At 32.0% G+C, this 12,757-nt stretch overlaps 1 protein-coding gene across 1 annotated transcript in view; it reads left to right on the forward strand.

The window, feature by feature from the left end:
• Positions 1 to 12,757, forward strand: part of LOC129217186 (tyrosine-protein kinase CSK-like) — a 43,208-nt gene that overhangs the window by 25,432 nt on the left and 5,019 nt on the right. Inside the window, exons 10-12 of the mRNA XM_054851449.1 lie at positions 9,359 to 9,454; positions 9,537 to 9,623; positions 11,768 to 11,974. Of these exons, the coding sequence (XP_054707424.1) occupies positions 9,359 to 9,454; positions 9,537 to 9,623; positions 11,768 to 11,944 (360 nt within the window). The 3' untranslated portion in view covers positions 11,945 to 11,974. The remainder of the gene's footprint in view (positions 1 to 9,358; positions 9,455 to 9,536; positions 9,624 to 11,767; positions 11,975 to 12,757) is intronic.

The following is a 12,757-nucleotide window of genomic DNA, read 5'->3' on the forward strand; positions in this document are numbered from 1 at the left end:
CCAATTGTGCCAGAAAAATATTTTTTGTACTAAAATGCAGCAGATCTAATTCCTAACATGATGAGAAAAACATTAAAGCAGATTGACCGATTTTTGTAATTTTTTTTTATGAATTTTTGAAAAAACCTTTATTTTGCCCTTTTTTGGGGGGTTTCATTTTTTGCTTAACCCATCCCTCAAAAAGCATTGAAGCCTCTTTTCTAAAATTTAACTGCATAATAATCAAAACATTTGTCCCTCTTCAGAAGAATTTTTTTTCAAAAATATGCAATAGTTTTTTTTTCTACAATTTTTTTAATGCAAAACAACATCATCAAATCTTCACGCATCAGTCGAATCGGTTGAAAAAAAAACCATTCTTTTCTTATCTGATAGAGCTCGACCGATGGCATTTTTTGGCCGATGGGCCGATGCCGATTGTTGGCAGATTGTTCAAAGATGGCCGATGGCCGATTGTTTTCCTGCAAATGGCCGATTGCCGATGCCGTTGGCCGATGGCAAAAAAAAAAAAAAAACCATAGAAATAAATTGATAACAATGTCAGGGATTTAAAAGATCATTGATTTATTTCACTTTACTTCCTTTCTACGAATAAGGAATTGTAATCACAAAAAAAAAAAAAAAAAAAATCAGATTTCGATCTAAATTTCTATTTTACGACCACCCAATTGAAACTTCACAAGTTTTTTCGGCACATTTGTACATGCATATGTACCTAAGAACATATAGATGATCGAAATATCCATTTTGAACGCCTCCTTAGTTAATTATCGTAAATTCTCTTGTGACGTCTTCATGCGCGTAAACTTGCGTCACTCAAAAACGTTATGAAATCGTAAGTTGAAAACTCATACGAGGGCAAGTTGCATAAAACTTTACCCTGAATAGTTCACATTACCGAAGTACATCTATCTACAAAATAGTCACCTTGAACGACTATGCACTTCTGCCAACGTTCGTATAGCTTTTAGGAGGACTCCTGGAAGACATTTATCGCAACCTCTTGCGCTGCTGCTTTAACTTCATCGTGGGGAAGAAGGCGACTTTCATGTTGAGGATGCACGGTTCGATTGGTCAATACTCTGATATGACAAACAAATAACATAACGTTTTATCGGACTTAGCTCCGTGCGACTTGTACCTGTTCCCAGCAAAAAAAAAAAAAAACATTTGCATGGACGCCGCTTTCTTCCGTCAGGAGAAGGTAAAGCAGCATCACAGAATGTAGCGAAAAATGGCTTCCAGGAGTGTTTCCAAAAGTTATATGAACACTGGCAGAAGTACATAGTAGTTCAAGGGTAACCTTTTGAAGGTGGATGTGCTTCGGTAATGTGAACTATTCTGGGTAGGGTTTTATACAGCTTGTCCCCAAATTTTTGGATCGTACTACGTACAATCTGTATAGGGTGTAGTTATACTTCTCCTTTTTTGACTGCTGTATGATGGAAGACAAAGAACAACAGCTATAAAATTTAAAAAAATAAAAATAAAATAAAAAGAAAAAGAAGAAGAAAAACAAAGAGGCTGTTTAATAACCAACTGATTTGTTTTTTTTTTAATTGAACATATAACTAAGATTTCAGTAATATTATAATAATGTATGGATTTAGGTACACTGAATATAGTTAAAAAACATTAAATTATATTGTTTAATTATTCGAAAAGTGAATAAATAAATAAGAATAAAACTATGAAACCGTCAACAAATTACGCAATTAAAGTGGAAAGATTGCACGTAGACATTTTTTAGTCATCAAATTAAACAAAAAAGGTAACAGATAAATTACAATATTAAATCATAATAGTTATATTTTTATACTTATTTAAAAGTTATGAACTGAAAAGTTTGCATTTTTCATAAAAGCTATAAACAGTGACATAAATTTTGCGAAAAAAAGAAATAGCCATGAAAAGAGCGAGGTTCTTAAAACGCAGCCACAATAAACAAACTCAATATTTAGACCAAGTTAATAACTGAATACATATACTACTCGATCTGATGTTTGCACACGTAATATTGAACAATTTGATTGTTTAATCTCTTATGAAGCACTACAAACAAGTTCAAATTAAATTTTTCAATTTAACAATAATTTTCTGAAATTCAAAAATTTGCATAATAGAAAATCCTTCAAACTTTTCTATAACATATTATTAGAAATATGATGAAAACGAAAATAACTTATTCATTGATTTTATATAAATACATAAAAATAGTTACTTACAACAGAACAAAAAATCGATCGCTATTAATGATGCCAAAAAGATAGCGCATTACGAAATATAGGTGAAACAAGTATAAGAAATACGCAAAATGATATTTCTTGATCAAAATAAATAATTGCTAAATATTCAAGAAATGCTTGAAACGACGAGTGTGGGTTAGGGGGGCCACCCTCTGATTTTGGAGTAACTCACAACATTAAACTTCGGCCCCAACTTCGGCCTCGTTTATTTTAGTACAGAACCGCTACTACCAACGCCTAGAAAAGTTTCTGAAGCTACTCCAGCACTTCCGAAGAAAAAAATTCAAAAGTCCCTTTGATTTCCAAGTTATGCTACCATTGAAAACGTCTTTAATCAATTTCTTACATTAATGCTCTGAATTCTTCCTAAACAATAGATAAAGCTTGAAAAGAAACTCTAATTTTATGGATGGTGTTAGTTTTAAGCAACTCAGAAGAACAACTAGAGTTTAATTTCAGAAACTGGGATTTGGAGGAGGGGCTCGCAAGTTTTCTCGGAAATACAAAAAATAGTCGTAAAAAATAGAGTTTAAAATAATCATAAACATTGAGTAGAAATACCCTTTTAAAACTTGCACCCGAGTTTGTTTTGACGTGCAGTGGCGGATTTAAAATATAGCAAATGTTGCAATTGCGCGTGAGGCCCCATAACCATACTGGAACCGTAGGAGTTACAACAATGCTTATGATAAATGTTTTACAACTTCTGTGATAGAGAAATAGGGCCCCAAAATGTATTTCGACGGGCCCCAAACTTGTAGCTCCGCCGAAGCGATACAGAAAAGATTGCATTACTGTGATTCATAATACAAATATAGAAAAATTAAAAATTACCTTCCGTTCAACGGGAACCTAACAAAATGAAACAAAACCGGTTTCGACATCTCATATTTGTTTCCATAGTCTCCAATTCGGCAATATATCACCAAATGATCGTCAGTCTGAGACGCTATATGAGTTTTGCATTGAAATAAGTAATTAATAGCCACAAAAAATGAGTAAATAGGATTTTTAGAACATCCGATCGAAATCAAAAAGGGAAGTGCACAACTGGAACGTACGCACATCCCACATGCGAAAATTTAGCCTTCTACAGCTTACCATTTTTGAGTTATGACTTAGAAGAGATACATACGTACATTCATCCGCAAGAAACAACGCAATAATTAACTTGTTTGGTACCTGAATGCAGTATTAAAAACTCTTCCAGTTGTGACTAAAATAGAAATTCATACTGAAATTTAAGTAAACAATTTATATAAAAACAATAACTCCCTTTACTTTTTATTAAAAAGTAAAACAACAAAGGTCCTTTTTTTTTCAAAAACATCGGCCAATTCCATCGGCTTTTCGATGTTTTTTAAGGCCGATGGGCCGATGTTTCCTGCAAGTTAGCATCGGCCGCCGATGCCGATGCCGATGGCTAAATTGTTGAACCATCGGCGCCGATGCATCGGCCAGGCCGATGCATCGGTCGAGTCCTATTATCTGAGACATCAGACCCTGGATTTCGATTCAGTACTGTGGATCGCTACAATGTTTATCTTTTTTTTTTTTTTTTTGATCTTCCAGCAGCACTTGCTTTTTTTATTTTATTTAGGGATTGCCCCCCTTTATTTCTTTTTTCTCTCCCCCTCACCCACCTGGCTGTAGGTTTTGCTGTATCAATACTACGTTACATAGTTGTGCACATTTGATTCAATTAAAACAGTGAGTTTTTTTTCTTTTCTTTGGCAAACTCTACTTTTTGCACACTACGGGAATAAAGTAGAGAACATTTTTTGCGCTATTTAATTAAATAAAAACAGCGGTTTTCGGAGGGATCTTTATTTTTATTATGGAATAGGCGGGGAGGATAAAATCAATAGAGATGGATGGTAGATAGCCACCGAAGGTGGCAATCTTGGTGTAAAAAGATGAATGTCACAAAACACAACTGGAAATAGATATAGAAAATACTTGATTCAAATTAATATTGAAAAAGACTGATATAAATTGATTAAAACCGCTGCCAAATTTATTTAAACAGCCACTGCAGGCGGCAAGCTTGGCATAAAAAGGTGACTGATAGGTTTGCCAAACAGCCGCCGTAGGTGTCTGCTTGCATAAGGCGAATGGTGTAAAAAAGAGAACTAGCTGGTTGACGCAGGCGGCTAGTCTTTAATAATCAAGTAGAAAATATTTCATTAGAAAAATATTTTATTTTTCGCTTTGCACCATGAAGAAAAGAAGCAGTGGCGGCGCGTCACTATGGGCTGGGTGGGCCAGGCCCACCCAGAAAAATTGTACACCACTAAATAGATCATGTCAAAATAACGTTTAGTATTTCGCTAAAAAAATTTTAAAAAAGAAAACAACAAACAAACAACGAATTGGGGACATGAAACACATTTTAAATCTCTAACACTCTGCATATCGCTTCTAAAATGTTAGCGTTTCGCTTGCAAGCTCTGAGAATGATTCATGGAGCTGCGACTGGTTTGCCCCTCGATTGACTTGCCACACCTCCGCTCTTAACCAATCACAACGATTCAATCAGACACCAAAACGGCAAGTCCGTGTCACTCCGATTTCTGCTGTGTGGGTTCCCGCTCCCTAGCCCTCCGAAAAATAGCTTTACCCCCAACAGCAGTAGAAGGGCAATGGCAGGTGGGGAAGGATTTGACACACGTCACTTGTACGAAACAACAGTTCAAAAAAGGGCAAAAAATGATTAGCCCACTGAATGAAAGAAAGTACTCTTATCGTTTTCCACCGTCCTTCTTTTATATTTGTCTTTAATCTTAAATTTCTGTTAGTATCTGGAACTGGCATTTACCATTTTATGGGTTCCCTCCGATTCTACCGCATCGCATCGTGAGCGTATTTTTATTTATTTATTTTTCTGTTTGGAACTAATATGATCGAAATTTCTGAATGAAGAGTTTGTTTTCGTATAGTTGGTTTTGAGTGTGAAAAGTTCTGAATTGGTCAGAAACTTTTACAAAAAAACTTCAATTGGACGAGATCTATTCAATTTTCTTTTTTGTTCTGATATTTGGCGAAAATAATAAGTATTAATCGTACAATAGGTCTTATTGATATGTGTTTTCTATTCTGTAGTACTCTAAGGCGGAACAAACCTAATTTATTTCAATTTGATCCAGTACATCGCTTTAAATCCTTAAAGGCGTAGGGCCACATAACCTCAAAAATGACCAAACTATTCGATTTTTTTATTTTTTGTTTTAAAACTTCAGATTGTTTCAAACTTTATGAAAAAGAGTTTCAACGCTTAGTTTAATTATTTAAAAAGTTATTGGCTTTAGGTCACTCACACTAGGTGCGCTTTTTCTTGATTTCCAACTGTTTTTGAGCAATCATGAATTGCTTATTGTTTTCACTTGACCGTTGAACGACGTATGCTTTTGATTTTAGTTTTCTATTCTTATACTATTGGCCATACTTAAACGAATACCGTCGGTTCCAAGAAATATTCGATTAAGCTGGAAAATTTTATTTATCTTTCCTCGTTGACAACTTTTGCTTAAAACGTAATAACAAATCAATATCTAAGTAATAGAAAAAAAAATGTTTTTGATTAAAAAGCGTTTTAAATAAGCTAAGTAATCAACAAAATAGTATAATAACTAAGTATATATAATACAAGTACATATGAAAATTATAAATATGCAACTTACAACTTGAGGTATTAAATCTTTGCTTTGACACCTTTTTTCAGTTCATATTTTTTGGAGAAATTCCATAATAGTGGATTCCTTGCTCAGGGTATTTGTGAACACTTTTCTAAATTCAATTACCGCGTTTTACGTAATCAGTAATTATCAATTTCTTATTTTCTGCAATGTTAATATTTTGTTGTGTTTTTTAATTTATTTATCGACTGTCTGTTGGTAATGGCATTGGTAACTATAAGAGAAACTAGATAGAATAATGGAAATGTTTTGATGTAAAATTAATGTTTTTTCGCCCGTCGTTTGCCGAAAAATGCTATTTTAAATTTTTATGTCAATAATTGCTCTTATTTAATTTATTTTTAACGTATTCAAAAATTTTGTTTAGCAAAAATATATGTGAAAGCTGATTACTATTATTCGATTTTCCGAAGAAATTATTCGATAAAGCGGGGATTTCTAACATTACATCTATAAGGGGGATCTCTAACATTACATCTATAGGGGGGATCTCTAACATTACATCTATAAATTTGGTTCCTAGAGATTTTACCCGATTAAGCGGGGCTGACAGTAATGCAGGCATTCATGTGCCTCGGAATCGAATTATTTATTAACGACCTTCTGGACTTTACACAATCCTTTTTACGCGAAAATAATATCCAGCACATAATATCCAGCCCCAGGCATTCATTTGAATTTTGACGTCAGGAATTCAAACTATGGTTGCGATAAAAGCCATTAGTAGAAAAAAGAAATTCCTCCTATTGCAATTCGCGATAGTGAAAAGCATTATTTGAATTCAAGATCTCAAAATTTAAACTTTTAAAAAACTGAAATATTCTTCAGTGTTTTGATTTTATGAAAGGGCATGAAAAATAATTATTGGTTAATAAGTAAGCGCATACAAAGATTTCAAAGAATTACATATTTTAATGAAATGTTTCAAAAAATGCTATTAATGTGATGACCCCTAGGTATTGTGATGTAGTTTCACACAATAAAAATTGAAGTTAATTATAATTTCGATATATGAAGAATATACTAGCGATTGAGGAAACGGCTTCTAAAAAAATAGTTACCAATTTCGTAATTTGATATACGGAAGCATGCTAAAACGAAAGTTAATGCTTTTGTGTGATCATGTGCTCGTGTTGGCATCAAGAGTGTAATGTAGTAGTTTGATTAATGCGGTGCGTTATTTATTATTAGTTGGGCATGGGATGGGTGTCTTATCTTTAAATTTAGGTTGTTTACCTTAAATTTTCAAAAAATGCTCAAGTGGATATTTTTCTAAAACAATTTCAACTTTGAAGTAGAAGAGAAGTTAGAAATGAAGCAACTGCAATAAAGACTATCTTATATTGTTCAGCATTACCAACTGCAGTCCTCTCCATTGTATCTGTATAAATATTGAGAAAACTTTATACAGCGAGCCCACCCGCTAAATTAAGGCACGAGCCGCCACTGAAAAGAAGTGAAATTCCGCCTTTTTTTGGAGGTACAAATTTACAGCCAAAAATAAAAAATAATGTTTCAAGGCAAGTTTTATTTTTAAATGTCATTCTTTATGCACCATAATTTTCAGAACAAATTTTGAACTTCTTCATTTTGAAGAAGTAAGTAATCTTAACTATTTCACTTTGCCCTTACATTCCCCTACTTGCTTTAAAAATGAAACATGGGGGACAAAATTTAGTTTGTATGCTAAGCATTATAATTTTATTTTTAAATATGAATTTTTTCTGCAGGGTTCGTACGGGTCATGGAAATTCTGGAAAGTCATAGGAAAAAAATAAGCAAATTTCAGACCTAGAAAAGTCATGGAAAATTTAAATTTTCATTCAAAGTCGAATTTATTTAAGGTAATGTAAAAATCATGGGCAAAGAGAAAGTAACTGTATCTAAAAGAGCAAATCTTGAGTGATTTAACAGTATTGCACATAAAAGCTATTAAAACTGGAAAATTGAACGATCCCAAAAACAATTCTGAATTTTGAAATCTCATTGCATCCACTTCTGTTACAGCCACTCGTCATTTTTGGCAATGTAATTTTATTTCTTGCACATCACTGATTTTGAATTTACCATTATTTTCAACACTTCTTACATTTTTTATTCTGTAGTAGCGAACTTGCACATTCTTCATTTTGCCAAGCCCACTCAAAAATGCAATTCGATTGCATCCGAGTTCGTTTCCATCACTAGTAAAAACTTTATTATTAAATTTATCAGAGTTTATTGTAATTTCTTGAAGGTTTTAGAAAATAAAGATCTTTAGTCAGGCGATAGCATACAGAAATAGGGGGATTCTAATACTCTAAAGCAGTAGTGCCCAACATATGACCTGCAAAACTCAATGTCAGGAGTCAAAACACCATGTTCTAGAATTTTTAAACCTATTAATTAGTATGCATTTTAATATGTGCAAATAAAAGTACATTTATATCAGAAAATCTATTCACTACTAAATTTATTTATTTTTTTAATAAATATCTGGCTTAGAAACATTAATTTACTACAGAATGTGACTTTACTTTAAAGAACCAAAATACTGTTATGTGGATGATTAAATGCATTGTTGATACTAAGGAAACTTTTGAAGCAAATTTATTGAAACTTATTAATGAGTCATTCAACCTTTATCCCATTCATTATCATTCTGCCTGTTTACAAAAAAAAAAAAAAGTTAGACATTAAACATCATTATATTCCATTCACTGTATTTTTACTTAAATTTATGTGATGAAGACAAATAAGAATAGCTTAAGTTTTCTAGTGAACACTGATATTTTTTCAATCACAAGTAAGTACTTCAATGAGGTCATGGCATTCATGTAAAAGTTTTGCTGATGCTCATTTCTAAGAAAAAATTGGCAGGCTTGATATTAAATTGTACTATTCTCTTCATGTAACAAGGTCATGAAAATTTTTATGAAGTCATGAAAAAGTTTTATAAAAGTCATGGAATTTTTTCATCCAAATAGAGTATGAACTTTGTATAAATCTCTTTGAATTGATTTCAACTTAGCATGACCATTTTTTGGTCAAAATATGGTTTGGATTCAATTATACTTCAATTATGTGGACATTGTACAAGACATAGCTGCTGTGGACATCCCTGCTAATGAATTCTCAGACTTTTAATTCTGTTAATTTAAAGCATTGTTAATTGAAAATTTAGTAATTTTTTGGTTCAAATAACAAATGAAAAAATCATATTTAATGATTAAAAAATTCTAGAAACCTGCCAAATTAGTTTGAATATGTTTATGGACAAACTTATTCAAACTAATTTGGTTCTCCCTTAGTTTGAGAATCTCCTTAGAATTTTCAGCAATCTACTGTCAACGTTGGGCTGAATTGTACAAAATACTAGATGTTGACATGGTGACTTTGTTGAATATAGAGTGTTAATATTTTTGTATAATTTTTTAGGTTTGTGACTTTGGTTTAGCTCGAGAACAGTCATTTAATCTTGAAGGAGGAAAGTTTCCAATAAAGTGGACTGCTCCAGAAGCACTACGGCACAGTGTATGATATTTTCAATTGTTTATATTAATTTTTGGCTTTTTTTTGCCCAATTTTTTTTATTTGTGAAAATTATTCTTTGCAGAACTTCTCAAACAAATCTGACATGTGGAGTTTTGGAATTTTGTTGTGGGAAATTTATTCTTTTGGTCGAGTGCCTTACCCTAGAATTGTAAGTATAAAAATTACGTTATTTCATCCACTATATGTTTTATTTGTTTAAAACATTGAACTGGTATGAAAATCAGGCATGTTTAAAATTATTTTTATCATAAATTTGTTAACTTAGAAACTCCTTGTTTAAGATTCATGTTCATGATAAAATGATCCACTTATGCTATTATTTCTCTAGTTAGGTAGATTATATTACAAATTTCTTAAATCCTTCTCATTAGCGAAACAAATTAATGTAAAATGAGGCAATTGAAAGTATCCTTTGATAAAGCTTGCATTGCAAGATTTGTTTTACATTACTTTTTCCTGTTTTGTCTTGCATTATTTTCCTGTTTTGTCTTAATTTGATTATATAGTTTTTTTTTAATTATAAACTTACATTATAAATAATAGTATTTACTCTTTCTTTTTTTCTGTAATTTCTTTTTTTTTTTAAATATTTTCTCATTCTCATCCTGGCAGTAAATCATAATTTAAGAAATAATGAAATCCTCAATGCTTCAAAGCATATTTAGCATTCTAGAGGCCATTTGAAACAATTAATTTAAAGTTTAATTGAATTCACTCATTGAGTGAGATGAAGGAAAAAATTTGTAAGTTAATGTTTTCTTGTTCCAATGAAAGAGCTTATGTTGACATCTCTACATAGTATGAAATAAAGTCTCTAAAAAGCGTCTGTGTGTTTGAACTCGCAACACTCGAGAACTACCTGGCCGATTTCGCTGAAATTTTCAGTTTATTCCTTTACATCCTGAAAAGGTTTGCAGACCAGTTCGAAAAAAATTCGATGAATAGTTATTTTTTATCCCAATTTAGGCCCAATTTTCACATAAATTCCTGAATATGGGGGTTAAAAATTACTTGCCCATATTACTATTATGTATCGTAAAGAGTAGAATTTCCCACATTCCACGCAATTTGTTTCAATGTTCTAACCTACTTACGATGGGAGTTATTTGCTTTTTTGGCTGAATTTTGTTTAGGCTTAGCTGAAATTTAGGCACTACTTTCTTCATTAAATCTACTAGTAAAAAGTAAAGGAATGGGGTCGTTTCCAAAATTGCTTGAAAGTCTGATAACTTGCTTGAAAGGTTACACATTAGAAAAGATTAGCTTTTATCTGACTTTCTTGAATGGGTACTCACTCATTTTTAATGGGGTCGTTTCCAAAATTTTAAAAGTATTTTTTCTGAAAGAGCATGCTTAAAAACATAGGATTTGACAATTTTTTAAATAATTTCACCAAGTCTAATATTTTTAAAAAATTACTTTAATTGGTCCGCTTTTATTGTTTAACGCTTCTGCCGATGACATCACAAATGTTGAAATGCCATTCACTGTTGTCATTCAGAAGAGCACATTATTTAATTCGCATCTTTACTAACGTGTATTAGCAACGATGTGGTTGATAGCGAAGGTAGAGGCAATTTTTCATTCGCTGCTTGATTATCAAACGTGGAAACGCAGTGAAAAATGCGCCAAAGGACATCATTTGTGACGTCATAAAGACCATGCCTTGTTTGAAAAATTGGGCATCAAAAAAAAAAATTAATTAAAAAATAACTGTTGGGAAAATGGAAGTATTTTCTTTGTCCATGTTATTTTTTTTTGTCTCAGTTTTCTTTTTGACACCATTGAAAAAAACGACTTTTTTTACTCCAGATCTAACTCAACCTATGGTCGAAAGTTTAACCCTCTCGACCTATGGTAAAAAAACTAAGCTTCTGTCTCAAAAGGAGAAAAAGTTAGAAGCCTTTTTAAATCAAGTTCGAAAAATCTCATCTCCATTCAAGTGGTTAACCATTTTATTTTCGCGTTTCTATGGTTACTCTTTTTGAATCCATTGTTTCTTTTCATCTTTCTCTTTTATTTTGTGTTTTCATGGTTACGCTTTTCAAATCCATCTTTCTCATTTTTTAAAAGTATTTTAATATCTGTCATCATTGTTTGGAAGGGAAATTTTGTATGATGTCTTTCTTTTCTTTTATTTAGTCCTGATTGTTAAATATACATCACTTGACACAATTTTTTTTTCAAGGTAGACCGGGCAAAGCGGGGCAACGCAGCTAGTGTTTATATATGTGTATAACATTAAAAGCAAAATCAAACATTTTACTCAAATGGTATTTTTTATTTTTTTAGCCACTTGCAGATGTTGTAAAGCATGTAGAAAAAGGTTATCGCATGGAGGCCCCGGAAGGCTGTCCGACAGACATTTATGACATCATGAAGCAAGCATGGGACCTTGAACCAGAGAATAGGCCAACATTTTCTGAAGTTTTGAAAAGACTAGAACATTTAAGAGCTCTTACTGATTGAAAAATATGTGAATATGTAAAAATTAGCAATGTGAGTTTATTTTCTGGGAACTATGTTCACTCTCACAGATATTGTTATTCATTCTTTATATTTAATCATAATGCTTCAAATTAAAATAGTTTAACCCTTTTCCTTACCATGAACTGTATGAAAATTTCCCTGAGAAATGTCTACTAAGAAATAACAGTCAAGTATTTTTTGTAAGAGTACAGTAAAATAGTCTCGTATAAATCGAGAGATTTAGTACAAAAAATAAGGTTAAAAGTTAGGGGGTCGACTTATACACTGCACTGAATTTCTGAAAATTTTTCCCAACGGATTCTTGAAAAAAAGCTCAAAAAACGTGAATATTTTCCCTATTTTTGTCCAACCGTATTAAACAGATGCTAAAAAGTAAATACTTACATATTCTGCTATGATTTTTCCTAGTCTGACTATCAAATAAAGAATAAATAATTACAGTAAAATACCGACTATGTGAGAAATGCAGGAATTACCATATTCACGAATTTCCCCGGTAATAACCAATTAATGCTCATTAAAAAAAAAATGTGATGTAACTACAGCACAAAATTTAATTGATAATAATTCAAAGAAAAGCAGCAAGTAACACAACAGTGAAGTCAAAAACCTTTACATAAAACAGTCACAAAAATAAACCCTTTTTGTGCAAAAGAATACAAATCGGACATTCTTTAACATGTGTGTTTATTACATTTCAGTCTCCAATTTATAACAGTCATATCATTTTATAGCGGCAAAACATTCCTAATTTTTCAGAAAGTAGGGTTTTTGACTATGCGTTGGTTTTCA

Source organism: Uloborus diversus, chromosome 2, assembly GCF_026930045.1.
Source record: "Uloborus diversus isolate 005 chromosome 2, Udiv.v.3.1, whole genome shotgun sequence".
Classification (NCBI taxonomy): domain Eukaryota; kingdom Metazoa; phylum Arthropoda; class Arachnida; order Araneae; family Uloboridae; genus Uloborus; species Uloborus diversus.